We start from the raw sequence: 25,209 nt of genomic DNA, 5'->3' as shown, positions 1-25,209 counted from the left end.
TTTAAGTTACTTAGACCTATTGGGTTCCTATTCTTTCCTGAAGCCAAGCTTGCACGAACTCTTGACATCCTTCAGTTGTCTATCCTCACCCTGCAGATTGTAATGTCTAAAAAATAAAGTAATTCTACTTTTTCATATACAATGTCATAAGTTTGAATGGCCAGGCTAAATTAGCTTAAGATGATATTTGCTACTCTCAAACTTATGTAACTCATCTTTAGTTCCATTGAGAGGTTACAAATACCTTGCCATGTTCTGAAGCAACAGGCTTATGACAGCGGAGGTAAAATAACATGTGAGGTTGGAAAGCACCAAAAATTCAACACTGTTATTCTGACCTTCTGTACTTCCTTTGTTTCCAGAACCAGACTTCAAAAAAATCCCCACAAGCCTTTGCATATATTTTCTCACAAATTTTTTCCCCCTTTATTTTTTCCACAGAGGGAAAAGCTCTCTCATTAACAGTGAATCCCACACTTTTTCAAACTTACCACATTTTTAGAGTAACAGCAAGACCTTGCAACAACAGCTAATATAGTTATCGTGGGGAATAATTAATATGCAGCAGCTTTTAAATTCATCATCTGGCAAAGGGGGTAGGAGAAAAGGAGAAATTGTCTTGTCCCTTGTTCTGAGGGAGATAAGTTTTCTTATATCTATCATATAATTGAGAAACCTAAATTTGCACTAACAAGAAGTGTGTTGATTAGTTAGGCTGTGAAAAGCCGAGCACCACGCCAAAAAGAAAACACAAAAATCTGTATTCATACAGGGGTTACTCAACACCTCTTCTCCCCCATTACTGTATTCTGGAGCAAGTTGGTGGTATGCTTCCATGAAGCACGACTAAGGAATCACTTCTGCCGAAGCCTGCTATCCATTCACAGATGTCAGTGAAGTATTCCATTTGCAGTATCTCATACGGGATTTTTAGAAAAGTCCCTCACTGACTGTTCCACAAATTCTAGTAACAGAAATACCACAGCAAGTTTTCCACTTAAACAGTAGGGTCATATATTGTCATTAGAGAAGGAACACTGTTAAAATATGACCAATTTCAGCTGTGTGGTTTCAGATCAATATAGCAAGTCTTCAAGGAAAGAATAAGACTCCTTGAAAGACTACATTTCATCTTTGCAGATGGGGAGGATAAAAAAAATAAGAAAAAAAAATCAATACATGAGAGGTTGTTTTCCAGAATGTTATGAAATGTTATCATCTTACAAGCAATTTTACATGTCTTTTCTGTTACCAGCATCATTTACAGTATGCTGCTCTCCCTAGCTGATTTTATTTAACTTACTGCTGAGTAAGTGGTACTCAAGCTGCTCATAGGAAGAAACCATGGAAGTGTCAAACCAGGTAAAATTCTTGACATAGCCAGAGAGCTCCCAAGGCCGACAGATTACTGTTAATTTAAGGAATAGAATAATAGGCATAACACATTAGTCCATATACACATTAAACACAGGGAAGTCTTTAATAGCATGATTTTATTACGAGGTACTGTGCAGAAATTATATACTGTCCCTGAAACAGTCATCGGTATTCTAAAGATACACTCTCCTCTGAAACGTTAGTTTAATGAGCTTAATTCCAATTACTCTAAACAGTAACTAACTCTATAAAGGCTTTATTTCAATGCCTACTGAACACAGTTATTTAAATAATTAACAATCCACACGGGGTAATAACTAAAAATATTTCAGAAAATCCTTTAACCCCAACTATAAAGATTCTCTCAGCACTAAGATGGGTGCAGGACTCCAAGGGAAGAAATTGCTGTTTATTCTGTGTGATGTACAGTGGAACAAATGGTATAGAAAGAAGAGAAGATCCACAAACCTCTATTTTGTAGTAACTTCAGGGCAACACACATCATGAACAGACTGATGCTTAAATCTACATCATAAACGCAGCACTTCAGAACGTGCAAGTGAACTGTGGAACCAATAGCTGGGCAGAAACACACTTAGAGAAGCCAAGTTCATATCTTCAAGAGAGGCTGCAGTAGTGTAAGTGTACTGGCTCATTCAAACCTAACTCATGTAGCTTTAAACAGTATAAGGGAGACTAAGCAGTTCTCTGTCAGGCAACACAAGGATGTCAATATGGTTTTCTATCCATAGCAATATTTCTCAAATTTGTATGGATAAGTACCAAGTTTAAACTTGAGTATAAATACAAACAGTGGGGTTTTTGTACATATACAAGTTTATAGTGTCACATACCTGCAATATACCTGTGAAGGCCATGGATCAGACTGTATCAGTTCTGTATTAGGGTGGTCCCTATGGATGTTTTAAAAATTACTTTCCATTTGAAATACAAAGACTTTTTCATTTATTCCGCCCCCCCCCCCCCCCCCCCCCCCCATATAAACCAATCACCTATATCCTTGGGACTCCACAGATGGAGGAGCAGAGGCAGAAGTGTTACTGAACGTTTCCATGCCTGATGGCCATTAGTTGCTCACACCACTAGTACTAACCTTCTCCCATCCCATCACCTCTTGTATTGCTAAGAATCATCAGAAGACCCTACAGCCCCAACCTTCCCCCTGCTCCAAGTACAAACTCTTTAAAAAAATGTGGGAAAATTACTTCCCCCAACAGACTGCTTTATTTGATTCTTACTCCATGTTACAAGGCTGCACTTTATAGTCTGTAAAAGTTGTTCTGTTCAGTCAGCGGTTCACAAATTAACCTGTAAAATGGCAAAAAGCTCAATAAAAAGTGTTCTTCATTCTAACATCGTAGCCAAGGCTCAAAGAGCGTAAAAGGGAAAATTTCCACAAAACACACAAACAAGGAAAGCCATATGCACTTTGTTGTTCCACTGGCTACACCACTCAAGGAAAGAGATCTTAAATTTTCATTAGAAAATGTCACTGCAGCAGTTGGCATTAGTAAATGTTCACTTTTAAAAAAACCAAACACCCTCCCAAAACCCCCCCCCACCCCCACCAAACCAAATAGTTACTTCTATGCCAAAAGAAAGTTTAGATCATTAGCAACCAATCATGAAAGATAGTGTCACTGCATAGTTTTATTCCAACTTTATTTATATTTAGAGAATAAACTATATTTGTAAAATAAAAAATACTAGACACAAGACTGCCACTGGAATTGTTAATATGTGAGTCTACACATAAAATTTTCAAGTACAAGTTACACCAAAATTTTCTGGTCAAAGCAATCCCTTTATAAAAACAAAAATCCAAAGCAATCTAAATTCACCTGAAATAAGCCTGCAGTTAAAACAAACAAAACCTCTGAAAATCAAATTTAGAATGCTAAGCATCTAGTTAATGCTTTAACTACTACCTACACAAAATTGTGTCTGGTTCTAGTCTGGAAACACAACTACTTCATTTAACAAACATCCTGTGATGCCTACTGGAGGCTACAGTCACAGAATGATTAGTACTAAAGTGCAATTTAGGAAGTTTGCTTTAGATCAGAATATCTTTTATTCCAAAGAAAGGAATCAAAGCATAACTAATTTTTACATTTATAAGAGCAGTACTGCTGTCAAGTCAGAGTACAATGAAACAATAGCACTAAAATGTGTAATTATTGCAGTAAGCTCAGTCATAGTTTGGAAAAGTGCCAACTGTTACTTCTTTTCCAAAGAAATTGTTAGAGAAAACCAGCCACCATTATCCAAGAATACTTTTGGCAACTAATTCATACGCTCTTTGACATATGCTAACAACTTTTGAATGGTACACCTCCTAAATCATTACTAAAGGCAAAGTTTTTAAGTGCCATACTTTTCAAGGAATGTTGGGATATTTTTAGCTAATTTTGACCTTGCATTTAGATCAAACAGGAAGCAGCAATAAACTTAAAAAGAAAATAATTATCTTCAAATCATTAAGTTCTTTCTGTCTACAAACTGCCTGAAACAAGGATTCTTGGCGCTGAAACCCAACCAAACTCCCAAAACCTGTACGAGGGTTTCCCTGGGACAAGACGAGGACACGTACACAACCCATTAGAATAACTACGTTCCCATATGCCATCCTGTACAGCGTGCAGTTGCTTAAAATCTTGTGACCACAAAATGACGTATATTAAATACCACAGAAAGATTATGAAAGGTGCTGCTGAAATTACACAAGATGTTTAGTCAAGTTTGAAATCAATGCATTTTCAATCCTTAAATATAGCAGGTTTTTCAGCTCCTCGAATTCCTTGTAACAAAGGTTTTGAACAAATGAAAAAGAACAATCTCTTTTTTACATTTTTATATCTGTACTTGGTTAACCCTGATCAGTAAGTAAAGCTTTAAACTACCTGGTAGTTCTGCCTGATTTGTATTTGTGAGGTCCAGACATTTTTCTATAGAGAAGCCAAATACTCTTGTCAATTTAGGTCGCTTTAATTGTGGAACCTGATACAGCCAAAGTTGAAGGATTAACAGAATTTGTGGAGAGTTTGTAGATATGCAATTCCATCAAGGGCAGAAAACTCATCCAAATCAATTCCTGGATATCTGAGAGGATTTTCATATAGGTTTCTCTCACATACTAGTTAACTCTAGAGTGCCATCTCATGTTTACATTTACATGCACATACTTAATATATATTAAGTGAAGTAAAAGAGATGTAGGAACAATCATTGTATTTCATGTTCCTGCTGCTATGGGAATACTCGACAGATTTTGCTGCTTAAGTTGTCAGACATTTAGTAGGTTTTTTCATACTTAAAAAACACCTGATATGCCATTTTTATTTCCATATTGTTTTAAGATGGCATAACAATGAGAAGAAGCAAGTATATAAAAAGTTTACCCTGTTTTCCAACATTCATTCTTGAAAAGTAGTATTTCAATCTCAGTTAGCATTTAAAACCTCTTCCCATCACCTCCAGCAAAACAAATATTTTGTATGCAAATTTTATAGCACCAGTTTAAGAAATTTAAGTTTATTAAATCCCATTACTTATCACAAAACAACACATGCTTTTAACTGCAACCTTGACACAAGCTTCCACCAGTCAAAGAGTGCACATATTTAACACTTACACATAATCACCACTAAAGCTCCTGGAAAATATCAAAATGTTCGTTCAGTTTCTAAGGGCTTTTTTCTACGGCTTAGAACAAGGAAAAATAAAAAAGAAATTTTTTTCAATATGTTCATTCCTCCTTCACATGTGTGTTTTTTCTTTAAACTTGATATGTGAATAATTTATCATCTATTTCTCTTTCCTAATCCTCACATTAAGACTGCCTTGCCATCTGCACTATGCAATCACACACAAGTAGGCACATAAAAATCACTAGAAACAATGTTTGGGTTGCTCCAGTGACCACAAATATTTAGAAAAATGCTTCCACAAACATGTTAGCAAGACCATGTTTTTCAGAGTATGGTTTGGAAAGCATGGACAGGAAAACCAGAACAGGATACATATAAATGTTTTACTATTTGATTTATCATTTCTTTCTGCTAAACCACCAACTCAGTTTTATGTTGCGTTTTCACATCAGAAAGAGAGGAGGGTTTAATAATATTGCAGAGGATAAATGACAAAGCAATAGGAATCAGAAGCAAGTACGTTTTCAGATTGTTAAACTAGAGTGAAGCCAGGCTTGAAAATAAGTGTATTCCCCAATATTCTCTGCCTTTGTGTTGGCATCAGACATACCGTGGATAGCTCACACGTGTAAAAGTCGCACTGATCCTCACATACACATCCTTTCTACTCCTCATTTCCCGGCTTCCAAAGTTCATCTTTAATATTTTCCTCTAAGCTTGACCACACGCTAACAAGATAAATTTGCCTTTAGGCCAAATGCATTTAACATGCCTCATGAATAACTAAGAAGCCTGACAAATATCCTCTCCCTATTTTTGCAGTGTTGGATGAAGGGGTAGTTGTCCTTTCCTGTCCAGAAGCAATGCCATCTTTGCAGCTCAAAGCCCAAAACATTAAACTAAACTGAAATCATGAGCGCTTTAACTTCATGCTCCGTGCTCTGATCTCTGCTGGCGGAGGAGCTGGGCACACCTCTGGTTACCACCCTGGCTAGCAACGGGGTGATGCTCTCCCACTAGAGTGTTGGGCACACTGCTGAGGGAACAATATTTTATGTGCCCACTGCTAACTGCATCAGCTCATTTGTTGGGTCTGGTGACTTCTTGAGCCCTCTCACGCACCTCCACGACTGGCTTCATTAACCACTCCAAAATCTCTCCTCAAAATATTGGAGTAAATGTTGCTCCAACTGAACTGTGTGGAAAAGCTTCTACGTAACCCTAACTGCTCTGGCCATTAAATAGTTTCAAAGATAAAATTCAAGTTTGTACCAGACAAGACAGGTTATGAACACTGGTATGTTTAAATGTAAGCTCAGACAGGTATTTCTGGTCATTCAGCCTTTGCTTTTGGCTCAGAAAGCAGGTTTGTGAGGCAGTACTAGAAAAAGTACTTCTAGCCTACTAGAAAGTAAGGCATTCTGGTACTTCTCATAGTAGAAAACATCTAGACTACTGCATACACACTAGACACGCAGACTATAAGCCCTAATTTAGAAGTATAAATCAAGCAGTATGCCAGAAATTTTCTAGGTTTTTTTTTTTTTTAACAGCTTGATCAAACAAAAACATGAAGTACTCTCCTGTTGAAGACAACTTTAAACCTTAAACAGGTCCTGCTAAAACGCTAGAGCTACTGCAAGTTTTGTCTTCGCTCAAACCAACAGCCTTTGCACAAGTAGCACATTAGGATTAACAACTTAGCGAAGGGAGGGAAGTCCAGAAGTATTCAAAAAATAAAATTTGTTTTAAAAAGAAGTAGGAAGACAGTAAAAATAGAAAACATCCCAATTCCTACTAAATGACCATACTCCAAAAGGTCATTTTGTAGACAAAAACATTCTCCAAAAAGCAAATATACATCTATGGATTTCAAAAACGTACTCAGTCCAACCCCACTTTACACACTTTGAAGTCATCAAATTGGACAGCAAGATCTAATAGCTTCATCATAAGAGAGCAAACTATTTGTTTGGTACTTATCTTCAAAAGCTTCCCTTATTGCCAGCATCACCAAAGTTAATACAAAATTGTTAATTTGCCTAAAAATCCATTAAAACAGCCTAAATTTTTCTCAGATAAGCACAAGGGCTTTGTAAGCTTCTTTTGTTTGGCTCTTAAAAAAAAAAGAAAAAAGAAAAGGAAAAAAGAGGGGCAAACTATAAGGCATTCAATATTCCCAAAGGCACTAACTTGATTAAGGCAAAGCATTTTAATGCTATGGTCACCCCAGCACAGTTCATAGGATAATGTATCAAGAATAGTATGCAATTATAGATATTTTGCCAGGAAAATATTTTTTCTCACTTTTAAGAGCGCACACTGCTGAAGGTTTACTGACAAACAAGATGCTGAAAAATCTTGGCTCCAAAGCTGTCAGTGGGAGTGCAGCTGAAACAGGATTCTACCTATGAAACACTTCATTCAACACCAAGATACAAAAAATCCAATATTATGATTTTGTTTCCAAAAACATGGATCCTCATACTCATATTTTGTATACTGGCTGCAAAACCACATCTTCAGAAAGTGATCCAAGTGTGTTTGTAAACACCCTGCACTCAAGCGTGTTTTGCTCAATAGACAAGGTGTAGCATTTTTGTCCTTATCCTTCATCATGGGAATAAAACCCTGTGAGATACTACTTTTACCACAGACAATGGAAGGACATGTCTGGACGCAGCTTTTGTAAAAATTAATCCCCATTTTTTGAAAGAATAAAGATTTTTGAAATCAGATCTTGTAAAAAGTTATATTCTCCTCCTCACTTTACATCTGTCATTCAAATGGTAAAGGAGTCAAAATCTTAGACTGCTTTGTTTTGTTCAGGAGACACTTTTTGGTCTATTTAATGTGTCAGAATAAGATTCTATCATTTTCACATCCTACTTTTTGACTTTATTCCCTTTTACTCTAAATTCGTAAATCCTTCTCAGCATCACAGAAATCCTTTGCTCAGAAAGAATTATCAAAATCAACTCCAATATAATACACTCAATTGCTGATTAATGTTTTATTTATTAAAACCCACTGCAAATGCTGCATGTTGCAAAAAGACTTCTACTACTGCAAAACCTCTTTCACAGCCCCCCCCACAATCAGTGTAAAGAAATGCAAATATTTCAAAGAAAACACAGATATGCCATTTATGCAATCTTTCTGAACAACAACATACCCAGAAGATAATAGAAATATTGAAAATGGAAAGATACAAAGGAAAAAGATTCAGGAGGAAAAAAAATAATTAAGTTTAAATTAGCTGGATTTCCCTCTTCACTTTGCAGAAAGTGAGAGGAACAAGCACAATCTCTGTTCACTTGCTCTTGTACCTTCAAGTTCCTTCATGTTCTTAACAGCCTTTTTGCACCTTTTTCAAAGTGAAGTGAAATGCTAGTGCCTTTCAATCTGTTGTCCAAGAACGATCAGTCCTATACTACAACATTGGAAAATATACATACTGGGAGTGAGGAATCTATATACACATAGGTTTTATATTTATTATAATTATATACATTATAAATTTATATATTCCTTACTCTCCCTTCTGTATGTATTTTTAATATCTATTAAAAATATAGAAGAATAAAATAACACCTTCTGAGAGAAAAACCACCACAGAAGTAAATGGGGAAGATATGCATTTTAATTTAAGGAACCTAAGATCCCATCCCCACACTCTTTACAGTTTTACAGCAATTATGCACAAGGTTTGCATAAACACTTCAAAATCATCAAAAGCTGTTTTATCAAAACAGCACTTAAGTTTTACATATGTTTCAACACAAATTAGTATTCAGAATTAAACAGCGAGTTGATTAAAAAAAAAAAAAAGGATGTCAGCTGTCATTTTAAACTCTAACCGGATATAGAGAGAGAATGGACATAAAGGCAGGCAGACAAAGACTGGGCCAAAATGATAGATAGCTTTTTTCCAAATACTTTTTGTAATTTAATTATCTTACTGATTCTCTGACTGTTCTAGACTCCTAGCTACTCATGATGAATTTTATCACTACCAGAAAGCTTGAATAATAATTATTATAGCAGTAACGTTATTGCAACCATGATGACACAAGGATACTGCAAAGTAAGGACAACAATAATACAACAATACAACAATACAACAATACACAATAATACAACAATTCTGATACTAGAGACAAAGAGACGTGCCGATGTAGCTGGGCTTCCTGCAGACACATTTGCAAACAATACCTCTACGGTAAAAATATGCTCTTAATTTATATCCATAAAAAGCTAAATTACAGCAATGAATTAATTACTTGGGAACATGCAGACACTCAATATGAAGCCAGACCCTGATGCTCCAGGGCACTTCCTGCAATAACACTGATGTCCTGACAGCATATTCCTGACACAAAAACATATATGTGCAACATGAATGCTTCTACAAGTTTTGAGAACGTACACCTTTAGTGAAGTGCCTGGGCATACCAACTGTAATCAGCACTGGCAGTATTTTTAATACAGGCAATTACTGATAGGAATACCAAATGGTGGGACTTCAGTTCTCCAGAACTCAAAAGGTCAAGTGGAGAGGAGTTGGGGCGTGAATAAAGAACCAACTGACCCAATTCCAGGAAGGAAAGAGGTTGGCTCTTCTCCTAAGCAACTGAAGACTTTTCTGAATGCCGCCTTCCTCAAGATGCTAGCCTTTGAACACAACAACTTCATGGGGCCACAAGTTGTTAGGGGAGCGGGCAATTCCAACAGAATTGATGGGCTTCAGCACGAGATGAAGCTAAGGGTTTGGCTAAGACATTGCCTGCCCCTGTCTAGATAGCGAGTAAGACAGATTGCAGTTGAGAGTCTGTACATATTTATGAAAGGCTGCAGCCAGTTGGCTAAATTTCAGATGCCTCTCTCAACACTGGACTCCTTTCACTCAGTCTTTTATCTTTTCTTTCTGGTTGAAAAAAAATAATGCAAATACACGTAACAGTTCAGCTATTTTTCTACAGCATGGCACTTTCATTATGCTTGCTAGGCTAGTATTTCAGATATATAAACAGATAAATAGCACCACATTTCAAGCAAAGCACTTACCACTATTTTAATACTGCTTTGACAAGGTTTAAATACACTTCAAATAAGCGACAAAAACTACAGATTGCACACAATTACATAAAAAAGGCTATCTTTGACCCAATTAAGTGATAATATATGGAGGATTGCATATGCAAAAGCCATCTATTTCCTAAAGAGGAACAAGAAATTGAGGGAAGGCACAAGAAATTGAGGGAAGGCATTCGTTACCAAAAGACAAGACAAGTCTGGCCAGAGTAAGCCTAACAGTGAGTGAGTCACGGTTCCAGTCAGTAGATATGGAAATTACTTGTTCATGAACTGTTCAAATGTCCCTAACTTCAACAGCCAGGGGCAATACAAAGCTGTGCAAAAAAAAGAAGCCAGCTGCAAATATGTCAGTTTTCTGAAATAAGGAAGAAAAAAAAATCTTAAGATTTATTTCACTTCAGATGTACATGATAAAGTGGAATGCAATGGTTTAACCTGTTATGCTAACTCCAAAATTTAAGTAGTTTAACAATGACTGGTTTGGACTTTTTCTTTTTTCAAATATATATATACATTTTATATGTATTTATATACATGCGTACACACATATACATACATAAAATGCATGACCAGGAAATTCTAATTTAGTGGAGTATTTCAGGGTCTCTGGTTTTGTTAGGGTTTTGCTGTGTTTTAAACCAGTTTCTTTGATAATAATTTCCAGTTAGAACTAAAAAAGAAAAAAAAAAAAAAAAGACATAGTAACTTCCAGTCATTCAATTTCAAAGGCACATTGCAGGTGTGAAAATTGTAGTTACGTTCTCCATGATCAGAAGTAGAAAATAGACAAGAAAAAACAAAGGGAGCACTGGCATGGCATTATGCCATAATGTCATTGTTTTAGTTGCTTTATCATAGAGTAAATAAAGGCATTAAAAGTAGCTTTTTCTGATTTCTGGTAGTGCCACCACTTTTCCTTTTACAGTGCCAAGCACATTACTGAAACTTGCTAGGTATTTTATTATTGAAATAACCTAATCTCCCTTCCTTTGTAGAAAAACAATGATATGGAAGAACAGGAGCTAGAACTCCTTTAAAGACTTTCTCCTGAGCTTCTCAAACTTGAACTAATTCCCTCCCTCATAGCTACCATTACCAAATCTGTAATATTGCATTAATTCACAACGATGATGATCATGGCACTTGCGTTTCTTTGGCTATCCAACAAGCCATTTCTATCCTAAACTGCTGATTGTAATCGTGGCTCTTCCAGGGTTTCCCTGGAGGATGGCATTGTAAGTCTTTGTGCTCTTCAGCTTAAATTTGTGCGTTAAAAAGTAACATACATAGAATCTAGAAAGATGCAGTCCCTTACCCGGCAATTACCTCACCCACTGCAATACATGGTTGAGGGACTGGAGGTGAACACTTCATGATTTCTCAACTCTGTTTCATCTCCCAGAACTGACCTCAAAACATCTCTAACCAAAACATCCCCTTGCCAGATAACTCTTCGCAACAGCACCTGCTATGAGAAGCAAAGGCACAGCTCTCACCACATCACTAATTCTCAAACCCATTTCTCTAAAAGCACGCGGCCTGCAAACTACATACAACAATATTAAAGTTTCTCACGTGCAGCCTTCCAGAAGGGGAAGGAAATTTTAAAAAGTTGTGCCTCATTTCCACTGTTAGAGACAGAAGCTGGAGTGCCAGGGAGAAGGGGTGAGATCAAGCCCCAGAGCCCATTAGCAAGTCTGAACTGTCTTGGTACGTGCTTGGGAACACACACACTTCTCTGTTAGTCAAAATTCAGACACTACCAATTTGACAGAAAATGCAACAGCAGCAGCTGCAACACTTATTCCCCAAAAAAGTTATAAATAAATATAAAATCACAAAGAAAAACATAATAAATAATTAAATATATACAATTGCTCTATATCACACTTTTCAATACGAAGCACAAGCATAGTACGGGAGTAGTTTAAAGTTTATTCTGAAAGTGTCTGGAATGACCGGGGGCATGGTGAAGGGGAATGGTAAGGGGGAACTAAATGAGAATGATAGAATCAGCAAGGCAAAGTGGAAGAATGACTGGAGATATACTGAGGAAGCAGCATTAAAACTCTTATTTCAGGAAACCTGGTACACAAGAAAACAGCTTCTGAAAGAATGCCTCTGGCTACTCAGTGGAAAATAATAACTATTGGGCAACAGAGAAGAAATGCTAGTAAATTATTTGCATAACTGTGTGCAGCCAGAACTGCCAACAATCACAAACTACTCTTTATAAATTAAGTTCAAGTATAAATAATATACTAAAGAACCATGTGTGCTATATTATGAGGGACAATTTAATAAGTTTTCTGAGGGATTTTCCACACACATGCAACTGGCAGGCCTACTGACAGGAGATTTTTTTTTTTTTTCCAAAAGAAGGAAACATAAGTAGCCTATTATTTCAACTTCCCCCCAAAAGTAGAAACTCCTATATTTCTAGAAAGCACAAGATTTAATCATTGGGAAGTTAAATCATTTAACTTCAAAGGAACAGTGGTTTGTTAGGTACTTGCACAGTGTGGGATACTACCTCAACAAAGGCCACAGGTGCTAGGAAACCACCTTTACAAAAAAAATAATCCGGCCATCAATTAATCATCAATTAGATTTTCTTCCCTGGGCTTAGGAAAAGCGCCTTAGCCTTTCAAATTATTCATGTATTTTCAAACAAAAAAAAATTAAAAAGTAAAATATTAAGAATTTATTTCAAACGACAGAATTCAAGGTGCTGAATTAACAGATAGGAGCCGGAAGCTTGTTTATGACTTGGCAGAAGAAATACTCACACAGTACAGCTAACCAGTGTTTCAACCTGATATGAAGCAATAATCTGAAACAGTAATAAAGGCGTTCAATCCTTGCTCTCCCTGTTATGGTATATTATGTTACTCAGACATAAACTATTTTCAAAATCCAATACGTAAGTATCACTAAACAGCTAGAAAGTAGCAGCATTACTTCACTTCCGCCCCACCAAAGCGTAATCCTCCCCTCTCTGCTACTCTCGCCTTCTCCATCCCACAGACTCTTCCCTGAATGAGGCACTGTCTTCCTCTACCCCTCTGCCCAACCTTGAAGTGCTCCTAGTACTTACTGTTGTAGAAGAAAATTAATTTAACAGAAGAACTAGAACATGTACAAACTTCTCTGTTCTCTTTCTTCTCCCCACTAATGCATTAGAAAATTGAGGGGAGGGGAGGGGAGAGAGGAGACGGCTGGATTACTTCCAGCTGGGTCAGTTTTTTGATCCAACTCACCACAAACACTAATGGCAATGCAGGAGATAGCATGGTACATATTTAATGCTAGGTCAGTTTAAACCAGAGGCAGAGCTGCATCCACCAGGCCTCCAAAACCAAAGGGGATGGTCAGACATTATTTTTGTTCTGGGAGTGACAGTGCAAACCTCAACGTTTGCCTTTCACGTGCAACATTCTCTATTAGGGCTGTGCATTCCTAGAGCTAATGGGCAAATACCTACATCAGGCTTAAATAAAAACATTGAAGTACTCACTGGCAACTAGGGACAGCTTAGTCTGGAGGGAATGCCAATTTAGCTGCCCTTACATGTAAACTTGAAAATTATAATATAATAATAATAATATAATAGCTGTATGTACAAATCTCACCAAAAAAGTACTTGAAACTAGGTTCTGAAGGCTCTGCTTATGATCTCACCACTACAAACTATTTGTGAAGAGCTTAAGAAGTCCAACAGCTGCAGAGAAGTTACAATGCCTATTTTTGTTTTCTTTATTTTTTTTTATTAAAGAGTTATCTTTCATATGATAAAGAAACCCACAGGTTTACAAATACCTTTTTAATGATATTAGGATCATCATAGAGAAAAAAGCAACACCAGCATTTGTGATGGTCATTTGCTTCTATCTCCTGTACTTTTCAACTTAGAAGTTTGCCAGGGTGACTGAGTTTTACCTATATAAAGTCTTACAGGAAGAAGGAGGTTCCCATTATTTTTTTGCCCAGAAATGCGCTCCAATTTCATGTTATAGGCAAGATATTTTTTGAACTGAAATTAAACCCCTCCAATTGTTCAGTACAGAAACGAGAATTGCTCATATGCGAAGAAATTGGATAAAACGCTTTCTATCAGAAAGTATGACTGAGTATTTTTAGAACTGCTGATAAAATGGGGGAATTATTTTATTTGCCATCAACTCTGAAGTCATTCGGTTTTCCTAGTCATAGCCTAATTTTTACAATTACTTTCCAAGATGACAGTTTATCATCTGACATATCAATGCAAGCTACAGCATAGTTCAAAACTCAGTACTCAAACAATATGCAATGTGGCTTCTAACATAAAGTGCCCACTGAAACACAACTGAAAGACCGAAAGAACTACTTTGTCATTATCATCAAATCAAAGTATCACTGCCTCTTCACACAGACACCCCCCCCACATACCCACACACCTCCATTCTTTCAGGGGGCAGGGAGAAAGATTGGAATTCAAGCGTGTTAGGCCAACTAATTAATTTGTTCAGAAAAAAACATTCTCCATATTACAGCTCAGTAGAAATATCACCAACCACGATGGTAAAAAAAAAAAAATCTGTAATGAAACCTTATCATTTGCTAGTCATAAAATACATACCAAACACGGAAAAAGGGAGACATTCAGACAACTAGAAACCTTTTAATAAAGCACACTCCCATGTTAAAAAAGCAGAACTCGAGTTCAAAGCTGCTGCAGGAAGCCCCTTTTTCTCTCCTTACACAGGTTTTAGAGAATCACTAATAAGTTGCTCACAAAGCAAATCTTTCCTCACACTTTTAATAAACTTTACAATAGTTTTCCCTTCTCCTTAAGAAATAAAATCAGCAGAACATAGTAATTAGATTCTTGTCCCCAAGCAGTATGAGCTGTGTATTTTAATCCTCTAAACATGTAACTTAATCATGCCCATTGCATATATATTAAGGAGGAAGAGGAAGTTTTACAAGCAAAATTTTTTATTCTCACATGCATTATGTTAATCTTTTCATGCCAGGAGGTAGATTTCCCTAAAGTAACATACGCTGTGAGCAACAGAGGCACTGAAGCCATGGGTACCAACCAGTTTAAAACAGATGGACACAAAATTCCACTGAACCTTGAGCACTATGTTAACACCTGCTTGAATTATCTTCCAATTTCATTCATTTTCTTCTTCAAATTTTTGTTTATAGTGATTGAGACCCTGCAAAAATTATGCCTCAATTATAATTGGTACGAACTTTCAGTTGAAAAATATGCAGAATAAGAGCATCCCGCAACCCAAGCAACCAACCACTGCTATTTCCAGGGTCCTGATTTCTAATACCCAGTTCAGAGAGAGCAAAGTGAAAAAGAATGCTGAGAAGTAAAACCCCGATGGCATTCATACAGCTCAACACTGTTACGCTGACTCTGACTCCGTTAGAAGCTCACTGTTAAACTTCCCATGTCACTCAAAGTCCACTTCTAGTTTTAACACTAGGAACATGACGTGCTCTTTTCTTTCTACAAACTTGAAGTGTTCATAATCTAATTATCTTAGTACAGTTAAATAATATCAGAAAACAAATAAACAATGTTTGTAAATCAGCCCTTGCACTCGTATACACCAGAAGTCTCAGTGCTCTGTTTTTACAACTCCTAGGCACCACAAACTAGGTTCAGAATGGTATTTTTTCACACCCCTGAGACCCTTAAGTGATGCAAAATCTATACAAGTTCTGCAGCCTTATGTACAATAGACAAAGCAGTAAGATTTCACCTACCAGACAGATATTACTCTAAAAAGGTCTTTTTAACACAGCAAAAGCAAAAGAAATCTTACACAAGAATTTTCAAGTTCATCATTATTCTGTTTAACTACATCTCAGTGACAGTCTAGGAGATCACTAAATACACTCAGTAAACTGTAGAAAACAACATCTTACATTCAATGAGAGTAAAACACATTACCCATTTGTCATTATGAACAATGTCTTTAGCTTTTTCTTTCTTTTATTTTTTACTCTGTGCTTTCCTTTACAATGCCAAGCGTTAGTACATTTGAAGCAGAAATTAAATGTGAAGAAGGCAGTAACTCGCTGCAGCAGCAGGCAGCAGAACTAGACCCACTTTCGGCACCACTGCTGCTTCTCTTCTCGCCCCCCAGGTGCCTGTCAGAAGGCACAGGCAGGCCAGCCACTGCTCCTAATAGCTTTGAACACCGCTGCTCTTTGAAGAGAACCCATTTAGACACACTACAAAAATATTTACCTTTCCAACACCGATCTCTCCTAGGTCTCATGATCTCGCAAAACACACATACAAATGAACTCAAAGGCCAAGGCTGCTGCCTCTGCTGTTGACAGCCCCTCTGCGGAGTCCCCAGACCGTATTGATCTGGTCCTTTACCATCTCGGGCATGCAAACGCAAGGAGCCATACGGGAAAAGTAGCCAGCGGTGCGTGTCCGCCCCCCCGCCCCCGGCCCGGCGGCACACCGGGGCGGGCTGTGCCCGGCTGCCAACCCTTGGCGCTCCCGCCGCCGGTCCGGCCGCCCGCGCTGCCGTCTCCCCTGCCTCCCCGCGCCCTGCCCCGGCCCCCGGCCCGGCCCGTTCCGCCCCAGGCCCCCGGCCGCGCCCCGCCGCCGCTCACCCAGCTTGCCGCGGGACTCCTCCAGCTTCTGGATCTGGTTCTCCAGGAAGAGCACGGCCACCCCGAAGATCAGCACCGCCAGCAGCTGCAACTTGGGCGGCAGCATAATCCTGAGCAGCCCCATGAGCAGCAGCAGCAGCGCCGCCCGCCCGGGATCACGACATAACGCGGGGCCCGGCCGCGGAGGCCGGCGGGAGCCGCCGCCGCCGCCGCAGGGACGGCGCGAGTGAGGGGAGGCGAAGGGAGCGCGGCTGGGGGCGCGCGACAGGGCCCGCCGCCGCTCTCACATCGCCCCGCAGGCAGGCAGGCAGGCAGGCAGGCAGACTGCCCGCCCGGTCCCCACCGCCCCCCGCGCCCGTCACCAACGGCCGCGCGGCGGCCACCAATGCGCCCCTCCCCCGCCTGCGTGCGCTGCTGAGCAACCGAACGCCCAACCGCGCGCCCGCCGCCGCCGCCGCCGCCGATTCCCGGCGGCGGGACCCGCCCCCGCGCCCTCCGCCATTGGGCGGTGCTACCGCCACCCCGCCTCTCCCACAACTGGATTGGCCTCGCTCAGGTGACGCCCCGCCCACAGGGAGTTGACTCCTCCTCCTCCCCCCTCAGCTCTGAGGTGCCGGACCGCGACGATGTCCCGCCTACATGCGACCCTTCGTGATTGGGAGGCCCTTCTCAAAGTCCCGCCCCTTCCCCACTCTCATTGGGCACAGGCACCGCGGCACTTGGGAAAGGCACAATAGTATTGCTCAGACTGGCTGTCAATCGCCGGGTCTAGGGGGTCATATGCCGCTTTGCCTGTTGGCAGTAATTGTCTGGAACGAGAAAGGACCTTACTTAGGGCTGTTTCTGTAATGCCTGACTAAAGCTGGGGAATGGCAGCTCCTCTAGCCTTGCTGTGAGGCGCTACTCTGAACAGACTGAAATACCTTTGCTTTAGACTTCCCGAAGAGGTTCTGGGTTAGCTGTTTCTGCTTGTGGTGTCGGGGTTAGGAGTAAATCTACCCTGTCCCGCATCAGGCATGTGTCGGGCATCCGCGATGAGTGAGGCTCTTCAGCGGCCTCTCGGCGACGCTGGCAGGAGCGTTCCGGCACCAAGATGGCGGTGGCCGCCGAGCTAACGGCCCTGGGGCGTTGCTGGTTCTGGTTGTTAGTGGGACTGCAGGCGGTGAGAGGCCGTTCCGGTTTATTCGCGCTCGGGGCTGAGTGCTGCTGCGATTTCCTGAGAGAAAGAGGGTTTAAGGGAGGGTGGGGCGGGAGTGAGACGTGTCCCATAGCGGGAGGCGGAGGAAGTGGGCCTTGCCCTGCCTATCCCATCCCGGAGGCGTCGTCCCGTGCCTCGGCGCTCCCCTGCCTCCGAGGCCGCCTCTTGCCCTTTGTCGAAGGCTGTTCTCTGCTTCTGCCTTCTTCCCTCTTGCTGTCGCTGCCTCTACTTGTCCAGACTGCGAGAGCGGCGTCTTGAAGCCTAAACGCCCCTCGGCCTTGTCCCTCGTCTCGGTTTGCCCTGTTAGCTTAGAGAACGCGGCGATTGGTGTGGGTGTTGCAGTGACTTGAAATAAATGTACAGGCTTCCTCGCCCTATTTAATGCGGTTTGTGTATTGTCATAAATCTCATGACCCGGGTTATCCTTAGTAATAAATTGAGAACGAGTTTGGAAAGCGAAGCTGAGTGGGTTTTGATTTCTAACTGAAGGTTGTCCTGGGAAAGGCTGTCCCTCGAGGCTTTCCGGACGAGTCAGCTGTCTCTGTTCAGTGCACCTGATGCCCTGAAAGTTCGGACCCGCCTGAGCTCCAGAGGCATGAGGTTATACAAAAGACCTGTTGAAGTGTTTCACTCTAACAACTATTAAGTACTTCCTAAAGCAATTTGTATTGATGCTGCGTTTGCTTTACTGTATTAAATTATCTAATGTGAAAGCAAAGCAGTCACGTAATGAGTATTGGTAGTCAAAGCTTTAAAGGAGAGCATGCTGCTGAAATGAGGTGCATCACTAGTTAAGTATCTGAAATTATCTTGTTCTGGTAGGAAATTAACTTCTGAAATGTGAGGGTTCTTTTCTAATCCTAAATAGAGACATTTAATTAGTATACTTATTATTTCTGGATAGTACAATAGTTGTGGTACTGAAAATTGAAGAAAAATACTAGGGAGAGCCAGTTTCTTCCTCTTCTTTTTTTCTTTCTTTTTTTTTTTCTTCCTCCCCTTCTCTATGATTTTTATTCTCAAGGTGTTTTGAGCTTGCTGTGTAACCAGATCTTCTGAGAAATTCTGTTGTAATGGAGACTTTACTTGCTTTCATATACTGTTTGTTTTTTGGTTGGTCCTGCCCAAAACCAGGAGAGTATTGGCTTTATATATGCAGATGCTCTAGAGCTCTGCTGGGGAAAAGTGTGATGAGTGTTGCTCGTGGAAGCAAAATGGCAATGCTAGTAATACCATTTTTGCCCCCAGCTGAATAATTTCGAAAGTGAGGAAATTATGATAGTAAAGCATGAAAGGGGTGGATGGCAAGCAGCAAGGTGCAAGAAAACTGTTTAAGCTACTGTCATCATTAATAAGCGAACAGTGATGTTGCTTTGGCAATGTTTGGCATCCACCTTAGATTTTCTGTACTACTGTGGTGGTGTTATATTGCTTAATGCTAGTATCCCTCAGAAAAGAAAAATAATAGATTATTCCAGTAGAATAGGGTCCCATTTTTGCTTGTCTGCTGTCATATATAGAAATTACTTCAGCAGTGTCCTGTACAAAGAAGAAAAATAAGCTTTCTGCCTGGTAGAATAGTAAGTTCAAAATAGTTTTCTGTATATTATACTTTTTAGCAGATATAGAGAAACAGATTGAGTCACCTAATAAATTTTCTACCAATTCCTAATCCATAACACTTCCTATCTGTCACATCAGTGACATGTCTTTGACTATAGGTTGGCCACTTCAGGAGAGGAAATAGATTTTTGTTTCTACTTTACTTCCGTGTGCTGTATATATTAAATGATGGGCAGATATGAAGAGGAGTCTGATTTGCTGAAGGACAACCTTAGCTTTTCTTTATTTTTCTGTTTGCCCAGCATAATTCTTCTGACTCTTGGCCTGTTATCATCCAGTCTAGTTTGCTGGTATCATCTCTCTTCTCTGAACACAGAACAGTTTTGTTGGTGTTTTAGATGTTGTAGGTTTTGCCCAGGGCCTTTCACCCAGATGCATCTGAGAGAACTTTCCTTTCTCTTCTTCCTTAATTTCCATTCTCACTTCCCCCTGCCCCTCAGCATACAGCTGGAAGGAAAGGTTTTAAGCTAGGCTGTGAGAAATCCCTGTTTAGGGAAGAGGAAATGTAAAAACAAACCCCAAATATCATTTAAGTGCCGGGATAGTTGGTAAAATTGTTTTTGCTGCGCGTTAAAAACAGAACTGGTGTTTTACATAGAAACCATGTAATTGAGTTGCCTATTTTAATGTATTGCTAGTAAATCGGAATTGCAGGTTTTTATCTATGCTTCCACTTTTAGAATGCAATTTTCCTGTAACATTAATGCAAACATGAAATTAAAATTCTACTTGTATGCCTTGTTGAGCAGTTTGGTCTGTTTCATCACTCCCTGATTGTGCTTTTCCCAAGCTGAGTTGTTATACTTATTTTCAAAGTGTGGTTTTGGTGATATGAAATTTACTGAACTTGTTTTGAAGGAGCAGGCTTTAGAGAGCTGTAGCCATGTGCATTTCAGCTGATTCATTATGTTTGGGTTTTTTCTTAATTTGAAGCTAGGAATAGGAAAACAGTAGAGTTGTCAGAAGTGTATATAAATAAACTTTAGAAGGTTTGATACCTTGAAATAGACATATTATGAGTGTCTAGAATTCACTATGATCTTAAGACCATTCTTCAAAATAAGGTGATATCTTACACTTATGGGCAGACTGTTAGGCATTACTGTAAAATGGTCACAAGAGACTTAATTGTTCTTCCTAATCATTAAAGCATTTAAAATCTTCCTTTTTTAAGCAACTAATTTAATACTAAAGTTTAACATTGTATTGGTTTTCAGATAAGTGTATATGGAGCGCAGTTGTCATCAGAAGCTTGCAGAGAGCTGGGCTTCTCCAGTAACTTGCTGTGCAGTTCTTGCAACCTTCTTGGACAGTTCAGTCTGAATCAGTTGGATCCGTTCTGCAGGCAGTGCTGTCAAGAAGAAGCTCAGTTGGAAACTAGAAAGGTGGGTTGTGGAACAAATCCTTTGTGGAAAAATTTAACACATTGTGTTATGTTTATGAGACTTCCCATTTTAAAAATATATGAGAATCTGGATTATAATCACAAGAAGAAAATGCAGTATTTCTGTATAATCCAGTATACTTAGGGTCTAGATTTGCAGACTTACCATACTGCTCTAAAACAACATCCCTGTATAAGCAGAGGGACCTTTGGTTCTGTGACAGCCCTTCTGTACTGTGAAGTGATTAATGGGAGCAATGTCCTGCTTCTTTAAATTGAAGGATGTGTGGGATTTGAAGAGGGCAAAAAAAGAGGATAAGGAGACTAGTGTTCTTGATCACAGCTATTGCTTGGTTCTTGACTCATAGTATAATGTCCAGGATAGTTCAGTCCCTAGGAACAAAAGGCTGGTGTAGGCATCAGGTCAGCTCCTGAAGTGGCATGAACCTGGCAGAAGCAGGACTCTGATCTGCAGCAGTGAGAACAGCTAGGTTCTAACAGGTAGAAATATTGGGAATGATCTTGCTCAGAGCCCATGCTGTGCTTCAGTCAGGCTAAGGCAAACCTGTTCCTTTATCTGTAGTAAATAAATATCTATCTTGCTTCAGGTACATCAGCAAGGAAGAATTTTTACAGAGCCCTTGAAAAGAATACATGCTTTCAAATATGTTGTAATTTAAGAGTACTCTAGAATACATTGAAGACCAACCAATTATAAGGAAAGTAGAGATTTCAAGGAGAAGAGATGCTGAAATTATTTTTAATGTCTAGGAGATGGCTAAATAACTGCCAATGTGAAATTAGTGAGGAAATGTAGCAGATTTCTCCTGTCATTTAAATTCAGCATAATAATAAAAAAAAATCTGCCTGTAATTTTTAACAAAATCACTGATTACAGTCTTAGGTACAATGTATTAAATAACAAGAAGCAAGTGTTTGAGATTTGCGGAGAATTAATAATTAGTAGTTCCTTAGTATTGAGAGACTATCAAGGTAAGAGGTAAGACTGTAAATTGTACTGTTTCATATATTGACAAAGCTTACAGTACTATGTTGGTACAATCCTTATGGGACTTTATCTAAGATTTTTTTCTTTGCTAGATCTATGAATCTTATAAAGGAAAGTTTGTGTCTGGCAAATGCTCCAGCTCTTTCATATATATATATATACACACATATCTGTACATATACACGCACAAAAGCTGAAAAATGAATCTAATGAAATGTACTAAAAGGGAATGGAAAAATAGGAAAGGGTGCTGTGCTGTGGTTGTGTACCACAACCAATAACAGTTGTGGTGGCAACAGCAAGGCTTCCTGTACTTATGTAACAAGCGGATGCTTTTATTTGTTCAGGTAACATTCTTGGCATTGCCTCAGTGTGCATAAGATGTAGCACAAGAACTTGTGGAGCAGGGTAACTTCTGTTGTCATTTGTTGGGAAAATAAGCTAGGGGAGTTATGTTGCATTGCTGTCAATGCAACTTTTGAGGAAGAAAAAAGTTATCAGTAATTTACTCAAGGATTTAACTTTGTATTGTAAACATTGCATTAATAAAAGTTGGATCAAACAACAGAATTTAAATCAATAGATATTTTTTCTGATTATCCTGGATCAGACCTAGAATTCACTGTGTAGATAATTACACTTTTTGTGTAAGACTAATCAAATGCTGTTTTTTGGTCTGGGCTTTACATTGTAAATATCTTTAGTCTCAAAAGTTTTTCTACTTTAGTTGTGTTGAATGTAGTAAAGCAAATCGTATAGGGCTGGACGGAGTCTCAGGTTTGTTCAAATCCCATCAGCAAACCAGAATTTGTTGTATATTCATAGGAACCAAGAGATTGTTTATTATAAGTTGTTTTTTAATCTGTTTGTGTTGGTTTACCCAGTTTTGTTTTTTGCTTGTGCTTTGTAGTAAATAGGAACAATTTGCTGCTATAGCACAATTCAATGTACGTCTTGATTATTATTTTATCTCTTCTTACTTCTGTGACAAATGATACTTGAGATTTGGAGCTAGCATGTTAAGTATTGGCTTGAATTATAGGAGTGATATGATATTGTCTTCATGCATTTTCATATCTGGGTTTGCACGCTTTCCCTCCTATGTGTGAATAGAAATATTGGATTGTTATAACATTGTGGTTATGTGGTTGAGTGCTAATTTATAGCATCATTTCTAATATTCTTTCAAATGCTGCTTCAGAAGGTAGAAAATTTTTATGCTGTTACCACTGCTTGGAAATGTAAATTTTGGAGTTTCTGATTGGTGTTTTAATTTTTTTCAAACTTGTACTGAGTAACTTCCCTTAAACTAGCCGGTGGAAAATTAGCGTCAAGAGAAATGACCATGAATATTATCTTAACAGATTGTATTCGGAATCACCACATTTTGGATTGACTTGTGTTTTAACATAGTACTGGTTGTAATAGGTGTATGTAATTGAGCTTAAGATTTTACTCTTACATAAAAATTAACAATCTAATTTATAGTAGTTTCTTGCTACAGCAGTATTTTCATGATATGTGTGCAGAATAGAAAAACTGGATATTGCCCTTTGCTATTTTTTCTCTTTCACTAGGTTTTTCCAGGTTACCATAGAAATCTTTCTAATGAAAATTTGATAGTTGAGAGTGAATGGATGTTGAAAGTCTTAAGTCTTTTTTTCCTACCCTCTTGCTTGAAGAATTTTTAAATCTTGTTCTAAAAACCTTCATATGGATGTAAGATGTCTGACCTTCTGATTAGCAGCCTTCTATGTTGCTGAGTTCCAGAGCAGTGGTGGTCTGGGTTTTGCTAGTGATATAACTACATGCTTGAACATCATCAAAGTACGTAAATCTTTTTTTTTCTAAGCCATGATTCCAGTACATGACCTAGCTTGTTCATTATGTGAGCAGATACTTGTTCCCATCATGTAACACAGCATGTTGGTAGTCTGTGCTACAAAGACTTGCAAACTATTAGAATTCCAGGACAGACTTCAGGATTTTAAGTTAATTCTTAAATTAAAGGGGATAGTGTGCATATCTGAGAATTTTTATGTATCACTGCTACTTTTCACAAACGATCTGTGAAATATGCCCAGTCCTAAAAGTACTTTGTGCTGCATAGCATCAGTGCAACCTCAAATGAGGTGTTACAGATTTCAGCTGTTTCATATCCTTGAAAGATGTTTATTAATCCTGGTCTTGTTATTGGTCCAGTATTCTGTGAGTTGACATAGCAGAAAATAGCTGTGAGGTGCTCTCGTTACCCAATATTTGTCTTGCTCTTAATATCTCCTGACACCTGTCCGGTGAAATACTTTAATTACTTCATAATTGTACTGTAAAATGAAAAAGTATTTTGGCTATTTCCTTATTTTCTAGATTTTTTTTTTGTATTCACTTTCAGACTAATTCAGAAGCTAGCTTAAACAGTATTGCTTTAGACAGCTGCAAGTTTTAAGCCTCAGTCTGTCAGATGTAGAGTAGTGCTGGTGTGTAAAATGTAGAAGGATGAAATGGAGTTGAAGCTAACTGTGCGTGAAATTGTAGTAGCAGGAGAGATTGTCCATATTTTGTGGTAGCTGAAAATAGCCACACTCCATCTGCAGCTTCACTTATGCTGTGTGATCATTTCAGACATAGCTATAAGCATATTCCATTAATTGTTGAGATAAATCTAAGATTGTAATATACAGTATATGCATGTCAAAATCAAAATTGATATTAAGAATCAACTCTGAAATTTGCAGTACATTAAACTTCACAGTTGCACTGTGCAGGGTTGCTACAACCCTTAGAAGTCATCAATGTTTCTAAACAGAGTTTTGAAATATACTTTGCTCACCAAGATGTGTTAAATGCCAACATTTTAAATTTCTGTTTTCAAGTATTTGTCATGTTGTAATGTCATGGTGTTTGAATTAGATAACATCAGGTGGAAGCAAAAGTTGGCCAGGAAATTGGAGACATGAAAATGGATGGTTTAGATGGCAGGTTGTTGTGGGTAACATCACAAGTGTCTGTCATAAGCTATTTAGAAATAGCTTATGATTCTGCTGTAAAACAAGACAAACATAATGATATGGAAGTCAATATGCATACTTTTAAAGTTACATAGAGGTGGGTATTAACTGCTTTGCTGTACTAATTTAAGCAAAAACATCCTGAGATTTTTAGCAACTTTCTTGTTGCTTGTCAAAATATAAGCTATCAAAACATGATTTAATAA

General features: G+C 38.8%; 2 protein-coding genes across 2 annotated transcripts in view; one reads left to right on the top strand and one right to left on the bottom strand.

The window, feature by feature from the left end:
- The window catches only part of HS2ST1 (heparan sulfate 2-O-sulfotransferase 1), an 82,203-nt gene extending 64,953 nt beyond the window's left edge, over window positions 1–17,250 (bottom strand). Inside the window, exon 1 of the mRNA XM_075759866.1 lies at window positions 16,782–17,250. Within this exon, the coding sequence (XP_075615981.1) occupies window positions 16,782–16,905 (124 nt within the window). The 5' untranslated portion in view covers window positions 16,906–17,250. The remainder of the gene's footprint in view (window positions 1–16,781) is intronic.
- A 539-nt stretch (window positions 17,251–17,789) lies between these two features.
- The window catches only part of SELENOF (selenoprotein F), a 28,585-nt gene continuing 21,165 nt past the window's right edge, over window positions 17,790–25,209 (top strand). Inside the window, exons 1-2 of the mRNA XM_075759868.1 lie at window positions 17,790–17,943; window positions 20,820–20,987. Coding sequence (XP_075615983.1) covers window positions 17,875–17,943; window positions 20,820–20,987 — 237 coding nt within the window. The 5' untranslated portion in view covers window positions 17,790–17,874. The remainder of the gene's footprint in view (window positions 17,944–20,819; window positions 20,988–25,209) is intronic.

This window comes from Balearica regulorum, chromosome 8, assembly GCF_011004875.1.
Source record: "Balearica regulorum gibbericeps isolate bBalReg1 chromosome 8, bBalReg1.pri, whole genome shotgun sequence".
Lineage (NCBI taxonomy): Eukaryota > Metazoa > Chordata > Aves > Gruiformes > Gruidae > Balearica > Balearica regulorum.
This window is presented reverse-complemented; position numbering and strand designations above follow the sequence as displayed.